Source organism: Corvus moneduloides, chromosome 24 (genome assembly GCF_009650955.1).
Source record: "Corvus moneduloides isolate bCorMon1 chromosome 24, bCorMon1.pri, whole genome shotgun sequence".
Classification (NCBI taxonomy): Eukaryota; Metazoa; Chordata; class Aves; order Passeriformes; family Corvidae; genus Corvus; species Corvus moneduloides.
The window spans coordinates 1,738,370-1,746,551 of record NC_045499.1 but is presented as its reverse complement, the minus strand read 5'-3'; the positions used below and the strand labels follow the sequence as shown (position 1 = coordinate 1,746,551).

Below are 8,182 nucleotides of genomic sequence, written 5' to 3'. Positions count from 1 at the left end.
GGCACGGCGGGCGGGGAGCGCGGCTCAGGGGCCTCCCCGAACCAGCGGTGCTGGGGGGAGCGGCCGCAGCGCGCACAAGGCGAGGGGCAGCGCACAAAGGCGGCGGGAGCGGGGGGGCGCGGAGCTGCGGCCCGGCGGGGCGGGGGGCACCGGGAGGGACCCCCAGCGGCCGCGGTGAGCGACGCTCTCGGGGCCTCGCTCTCCGCCGGGGCCCGGGTAGCGGGCGTGGGATACGCGCTGCGCGGGCCAGGCCGCGCTCCGGAGGATCCGCCGCTGGCTCTTTCCCCCCGCCCCCAACGGGCCCTCCCCGGTCCGGCCCCGGCGCCCCCGCACAAAGGCGCGGGCGGGGCGGGGCAGCCGCGCCCCCTCCCCTGCCCGGGCCGGGCGGACTCTTTTCCCAGCCCCGGCCCCCCCGCGGACGCGCACGGAGCGCGGCGGCTCCGGAGATTGTTCGGACAGCGGTGCGGAGCGGCCGCCCCGGCCGGGCCATGGCCGAGTTCCTGCCCCCGCCCGAGTGCCCCGTCTTCGAGCCCAGCTGGGAGGAGTTCGCCGACCCCTTCGCCTTCATCCACAAGATCCGGCCCATCGCCGAGCAGACCGGCATCTGCAAGGTGCGGCCGCCGCCGGTGAGTGCCCGCATGGCGCCGCCGGGAGCGGCCTTTGTGTGGGGCCCGGCCCGGCCCCCCCCGGCCCGCGGCCGCGCAGGTGACCCCGGGCAGGCGGGGCCGCCCCCGCCGCCGCTCTGAAGTTTCACCGGGCCGGGGTTGAGGGGACCGAAGGGACCGACCGCTCCCCGCGCGAACTGGCTCCCAAGTGTCGGAGCGCCCGGTGGGGGAGTCGCCGGAGCGGCAGTGGAGGGAGCGGGGGCGGGGGGCAGCTGCCCCGGCCGGGCCCGGCCTCTCCCCGGCCCCCGGGGTTGGCCGGGGCCTCGCGCCCGGAGCGGCCCCGCCGAGCCCCGGAGGAGGTGCCGGGGTGCTGCCCTCCATGTTGGCATTGTGGCGGTGTGGGGCCGGGGGGACCCGCTCCCCGCCGCCCCCGGCCCCGCCGCGGCCTCCCCGGCCTCGGCGCGCTTTTAGCACAGGGAACTGTTTCTCAAGTTGGACAAGACCAAACTCCGCAGCCGTGAGTTTGGCTGGTGGCTCTGCGAGCTGAAGCCTAGACAGACATGGCCACCATTTTAGAATGCAATCCACTGTGGGAAGAAGTAGTAAGCCTTCATCTTCATCATCATCATCTCGACCGATGATGTAGTAAGCTCAAAATTAGGGTATGAATTCTGATTTCCTTTTGTTGGTCCACTCAATTTACTGAGAAATGTTGTGATGGTCTTAGAACCATAGTTTGTATAGTCAGAATTGTTAGTTTGTTTAAAGGTATGAACACCCGCACTGGTGAGGAGAGGGGCTTCTCAAAGTAAAAATCTAATTAAACAATGTGTGAATCATCTTTATTTTGAGTGAATTGCTCTTCCCTAAGTGGAGCGTGGTGCGAGTCTGGGGTGGTGCAGCCGGGTAAGGCAGTTAACATGACGGCAACAACCAGAATGTTAAACAGGCACTGAGTTTACATCTCCCTCCAGCAAGGGGGAAAACTGACAGAACAGTTCTGCAAGCTGAAGTTTTGCGAGGGAGACTTTGACTTCAAAGAAATAATGTTCAGAAACACACACTCCTCACTTCGGTGTTTTGGTTGTTGCTGGGACTCCTGTTGGTGTCCATCCTTTTCCTTCTGAATTAAAATAGTAGTAACTTGCTGAGGTAGTGTCTGAGGTGGCAGAAATGTTTGTAGCAGAGTGAATAATGTGAATCTTGCTGGAGAGGAAAGAAGGTGTTTCAGCTCTCAGGAGGAAGAATCCCGGATTGCTCTGTGAAGACCGCTTTTGAATTTGTGTCCTGGTAGAACGTGCCAGTGCTTCTTTTCATGCAGAGCAGCCGGATGCTCAGAGTTAAGGGGCTAAGATGTTTTTTGTTACAGAGTCACCATTGAAGTTCTGTAGTATTTTTGAGAAGATCTTTTGGGGTTTTAAGTTGCCAACAGTGTTTCAGCAACTGTGACCAGAACTGCTTTTTTTGATTGGTTGGATGTTTTGGTGGGTTTTTGTTTGTTTGGGTTTTTCTGTTTTTGAGGGGGGTGTCTTTTTATTTGTTTTAGAAGCATCTCATCTAAAAAAATCTCATCTGTGTTTCTTGGCTGCTTGTTTAAAAAGCCAAAACCTTATCAGAAAGCTGCTCGTAGGATTTTATCTGTTGGAGATCATAAATCAACAGCCCTCAAAAAAGGACTGAATTACTTACTGCAACTGCATTTTCAGCTGCTCTCGTCTTTGCTTCCTGAAGGGGCAGGTATTGCACCAGATATTACACCAGGTGGTGTGCCTGCCTGGCCGTGTGATCAGCTCTTTGAGCGTATTTAGAAGCAGGATGAAAATAGTTGGAGCTGCTGAGGGCTGAGCATGGGTAGTTCTTGGAGCCTGGCTTTGGGCAAGCTGAGCTCCCATGGCTTTATCTGCCCTGGATAATGCCTGGGATGACTTGTGAAGTGCGTGGTTGGTTCAGCGGCCTGGAGCATAGAGGGAGCTCTTCCAAAGCGACCAGAAAAGCCTTTAAGTTGACGTAGTTCCTGGCCTTCCTCCTGTGATCAGGAGCCGCAGTGAATATTCAGTTATTGTTCTTTTTGGTGTAATCGAGGGGTCTGTAATACCGGGAGCTAAAGACTGTACTGCTGTTTGCACAACAGTGTGTGTGTTCCAACTGGATGCCTTGTTTGGTGATGGCTGAGGTTTGGAATCTTCCTGCATCTGAGGGAATCTCTGGCCAGCGTGTGCAGTCTGGTTACATGCCGGGAAGCAGGTAGGCAGCACCATGAGCTGTCAGGATCTGTGCCGAGAGAGGAATTGAAAATTTGATGGTTGGGCTGGCGTTATTTTAGCTTAAACTGCTGTGCAGTTATCAGCAGATGAATTTGTGTTTCTGTATCTGAGCTGCAACATGGCAAAACGTTGTGCGAGACTGATGGTGCCCAGCTGTAGCTTCCCCACTTGCTCATGGACAAGCCCTTACTCTGGAGCTGGCTTTGATGCTCCAGTACTGGAGCATGCGCAGGAGAGCTCCTTGGGCTCCAAAGGACCGGACTTTCTCCAGTCCCTTTCTGCTGGCATTAGCTGGGCACCAGGTGGGCCCAGAGAAAACCACGTCTGCGGTGGCTTCTTGTGTGGCAGCTTTGGAGGACGGTGACCTGTTTAGTGAGGGGGTATTGAGGTAGTTGGTGTACAGAAGACATCTGGGTGGAAGACAGAGGATTCTGGGTGATCACTGCATGTTCACAAGATGGAAGAATGTCCAGGAATATAACAGGAGGTGCAATTTCTGCATGGCAGTTTCCAGTTGAACACTCAAAAGGAGTTCTCTTCCTCTTCATTCCAGTTCAGTTTGTTCCAGCCATCACCAGTGACTGAGTTTTGCTCTTATTTGGGGATTCTGAGATGCTGCAGTGACTGGTGGAGGGTGCAGCAATAACCAGCTCACTGGCACTGTTCTCTGTGGCTTTTTGTCAGCAGCATGGAGCATGAGCAGAGGGCCCCATTGGCAGCAAAGTGCTCGGATGGTGGTTGTTCCTGGCAGTTAATGAGCTGCATAAAGTAGAGATTTAAATTTGGGTCTATTGCAGATCTGGGGGGAAGGGGCAGCTGGATGTAGGAGAGTTGGTGGGGTACAACTTGTTCGCAGTCCATCATGAGCCATTTTTTAGTTAGAATTTCTTCTATGAACCAAAAATACCTTTTATTAGGATTTCTTTATTTAAACAATATCTGGTCGTTTGGAATAAACTAAGTTTACTCCAAAACTTGGCATGTCAAGTGAAGGCCTTACATTCTAGAAGCCTGTGATAGCTCTGCAAATCACTGGGGGCATTTAGGGGGTCAGATGAAGTATTGCTTGAGAATGGAGTTGTTCTTCAAAATAGGTAGTTAATAGTAATTAATGGAAGTAAACAGTCTAACAAATGTGAAGCTTAGCTTCAAGAATTAATGGTAACATGTGGAGCAGGAGAGGTATCAAACGCTCCAAGCCTTTCCTGAAGATGGATTCTTGCTTCACTTCGTTGCATCGTTGCTTTGCTGCTGTGAAGAAATAATAAATAATGATTATTTAAGCCTTACTTACCATATAAATCCATTTCAAAATACACAACATTGTACAATGTACTAGAACATCATAACTTTCCTAAGGCCAAGCATGAAAATTGAGAACATCCAGGCTAAATTTCATTGCTCTAAATAACATGAATATGCAGAAGTACTGTTAAGGCTTCCAAGTCACTTAAACCAAACATTTAAAGATTAGAAAGTCTGGATTAGCAGAGCTGGAATTTTGAAGGAATTGACCCTGGAGTTACTGAAATTATTGACTGTCAGTTTTCAGGATATCCTGGAATACTGGTGAACTTGAGAACAGGGAGAATTAATTTCCTTATTGGTTTGAGTTCTTTATTGGGTGCAAGAGTTGACCCCCTCTAGCTCCAGAGCGGAAGAACGACTGGAATAGTCCTGGATAGGAACTTGGAAGGCGATAGTATGGAATACAATTGTATGAACACTGGTGTGATCAAATTAGTTTTATTTTTTTCCATGAGACCATGTGTTTGGTTAAATCAGTTGTGTTGTCCTTGTCTGAGATCTAGAAGTTAAGTGTGTTCAGTATTCTAATTATAGAAACTATTATTGTGCAAAATTAATACACCAATTCACAAATTAGTTCAACTATTAATGAGTGTTTGTAATGAAGGATCCCTTTCTAATGGTGTCTCACAACCTCAAGCTAAGGGTATGTAATTTTCATTACACGTCTAGAAGAACAAAAGCCATGATTCCAAATGGAGTTATGGTGGTGGCTCGTTGCTTTAGAGGGATCCCAGTTGCCCAATAAACAATGGATATTATGAAACAGTAATCGTTTAAGTAGGACTCAATGAGAGGGTTTACCTTTGGAACAAAGGATCATGGAGCATCTTAGAGGAGGAAGGAGTCTAGAAAAATAACTGTGGACCTTGGTGGAAAGCAGTGTAATGGTGGAATGGGAGCTCTGGATAAGCCAGTGAATGCAGCTCTGGAGTTTCTCGGTGATAAATAGGGGGATTTTACCTCTGTGGCAGCACGAGAGTAGAAAATTCTGTATTCAGGATCCCACACTCACTGCAGGATTTAAAAAAGATTTGACAACTGGAGAGGGTACAGAGAAGCATCATAAAAGTTCTGCATATGAAATAATGAAATATTTAACCTTAGCAAAGCCTGAGTGGTGAAACCTAAAGGCTTAGGGCTTGGGAGAACTGGAACTGCTCCTCCAGGGACATACTTTGAGGAACAACATTGATTTAAGTGTTGTTTAAACCTCTTAAGGTCTGTTCAGGCTTCTCATTCAGCTGGTTGCTTGATTTATTTTCATTTTTATGGAGAAAAGAAAAAACGAAAACCAATTCTGTTTTGGAGCAGCTTGACTGAGGGTTCTGGCAATCTGGTCCTGGAGCTGTAAAACAAACCACCACTAAAACAGAAATTAATGCAGAGAATTGCGATACTTTGTCTGAAACAGGAAGCTGATGGTGATGATCCTTCAGATTTGACAATACACAGAGGCTCAGTCAGTTGATTTTATCAAAGAGAAAACACAGAGATAACTCAATTACAACACGTAAGTGAGCTTCAGTGGGACAAACCAGAGGTGCTGCAGCATCTGTCAGTCCTGGCGAGCCAAGCCCGAGCCTCTGCTCCTGCTGAGCAGAAGCCAGGCTCAGGTGAGTCAGGAAACGGCATTTCTGACTGACAGAGGATCAGGTGGAAGGGGAAAGTGAAGGATGGTGGTGGATCTGCCATTTTTGGGAACTTTGGGATCAAGAATGGATGGGGTTTTGGGAGGGGAAGAGATATTTTAGTGCTGAGGTTCCTGTTCCCCTGTTGTCAATTCATGTGAAGAAAAGTAGATTAGCCACCGAAGGTCATTAGGAAATGCTGGCTTTAAATGAAGAACTTGTCACATTCATCACAGGGGTCATGTTGTGGAATTAGATAAATTCAGAGTAGGTTATTTACTGATCTCTAATTAGCAATAAAATATGCAAAAGAATTATTTTAGTTTATTATTTATTTTACTAGTGGCAGTGGCCATGCACGGTGCTGCTGTGGTCACCATGGGTGGTTTCTGCTCTTCAGAAACACTGAAACATTGGCGTGGGCTTAAAAGACAATGAGAGTTTCCTCTCCTTTCCTCAGTCTCTTTCAGTGAGTCTCTGTCTGTGCCAGTTGCATACACCCCGGGAATGTACTGGGGATTAGAGCAAAGGTCTGACCCTGGTGTCCTGTGCCTTGAGGGGAGGTGGCAGCAGCTCTTGGGGTCTGGTACCCTCGGACACCCACAGCTGGGTCTGGCCCCAGTCGTGATGGATGCTCTGTTTCAGAGTCAGTGCTGTGAAGTGAATCAGGGATCTGGGATTTGCTGATCCCAGCACTCCATCCATCCCCAGCTGTACCTGCAGTGCTGCTGGTACAGTGGTGTTTATCTGTTCCTTGCATGCAGGTGCCTCCATGGAGAGGAGCCTGGCATCTCCTGTGTGTGAGCCCAGCTGCCTGTTGAGTTTAGAGGTTCAAACCCTGTGTGTAGTTTCTGTCCTCTCTCTGCCTTTGGGTCCCAAGAGGCAGCTGGCCCTGACGCTTGAGAATCATCTCCAGCTTACCTGAGCCTTTATTTCTGTCCATGTGTGGAGCTGGCACTGAAACACTGGGATCTAGAGAGGTGATTCCCGCTGTACACTCATGCTTGGCTGTGGTTCTTGGATGGGAAGGATCTGTGGTTGTGTCTGTTCTCGCTTGCTAGTCTGCAGTACATAACAGAGCCCAGTTTTGTCTCAAATAAGAACTACTCCACCAGGCTTCTTTTTGGAGAGTTCTGTGCATTAGGTGGGTTAGTGCACCCAGGGTCCCTTCTTGGCAAGGAGGAATTCGGGGGGGTTGATGGAAAAATCTCCTCCATTCGAAATGACCAAAGAGGGGCTGTTCATCACAAACTGGGTTAGCTGATGATTGGAGTTCCCAACTAATGTTAGCCTTTAACAGGGTCACAGAGGGATTAGTTCCCGTTAGACAGGAGCTTTGTGGCTGACCCACTGCCGGGTGATAATGGGTTTGTGTGGATTCTGCCATCTGAGCTCCAAGTGTGTTTTTAATGTAGTCATAAAACCAGGAGACTGAAAGGGACCTTCTGAGTCACCGAGTGTGCTCCCCTCCTCTGGAGGCAGCAATCATGGAACACCTTTGCCAAGGCAAGATCATAGATGTGGGAACAAAGAATGTAGGTCAGGCTCACAGGGTGGGCATCCCGGGAAGAGGGGAATTGCTGCAGTTCGCTGGATGAATGTGTTTCTCTGGCAAGAATTGCTAAGATATTCCTTTGGATCTTACTATGAGCTGCTGTCTAGCAAAATAATGAAAGGGCTGTCTCTTCTTGTGTCTGACATGGGAGAGACTGCAAGTAAAATGCTACTTGCAGTTTTCAAAAGATGTTGAAAAAAATATAAGAGACTTCAGGAAAAAGCCGAAGGAAAAAACCCTCTTATTTGCAGGACTGGAAAGCTGGTTCTGTAAAGAGAAGGAAAAAGGTATTTGTTTATTGAAAAATGTCTTGAAACATTTCTTCCAGGAAGGATTGAGGAATAGCTGCTTTGGCAGCCAGCAGATGAGGGATTTGCTTATAAAGGACATGAGGATAAGGGAAGAAGAAAAGCTGAAGCCAACTAACTTGTAGAACAGCTTACCAGGGAGAGTGGTGATTTCTTGTTCACTTGAATTCACAGAGGTGGGGGCGGTTAAATTTTAATTAGTGAGTTTGGGTGAGGTGCAGGTTTGCCAGCTGAAATGCAATGCTCTGAAGCCTGACATCCCTGGAACAGCTCAGTTAGGAGCTGGAATATGGAAATCACAGAAATAATTCTGCTGACCATTTGTAGTTTGCATTACTGCTTGAAATACTAATGTGATCCTTAGAGTGTGCCTTCTGCACAGCTGGATTTGTCCCTCAAGTTTATAGAAGACTTTGAAATTTTGAAGTCAGTCTCATTTTTGCCTGGATTTGATGACAGGTTTGTAACAAGTGCAGGCTAAGGTGGGCACAGGATTTTGTTTGTCCCTTGC

The 8,182-nt window shown here is 49.1% G+C and overlaps 1 protein-coding gene across 1 annotated transcript in view; it reads left to right on the top strand.

Annotated features, from left to right (window-relative positions):
• Positions 1–357: 357 nt before the first annotated feature.
• KDM5B (lysine demethylase 5B) overlaps positions 358–8,182 on the top strand; it is a 55,807-nt gene continuing 47,982 nt past the window's right edge. The window contains exon 1 of the mRNA XM_032132944.1: positions 358–626. Within this exon, the coding sequence (XP_031988835.1) occupies positions 489–626 (138 nt within the window). The 5' untranslated portion in view covers positions 358–488. The remainder of the gene's footprint in view (positions 627–8,182) is intronic.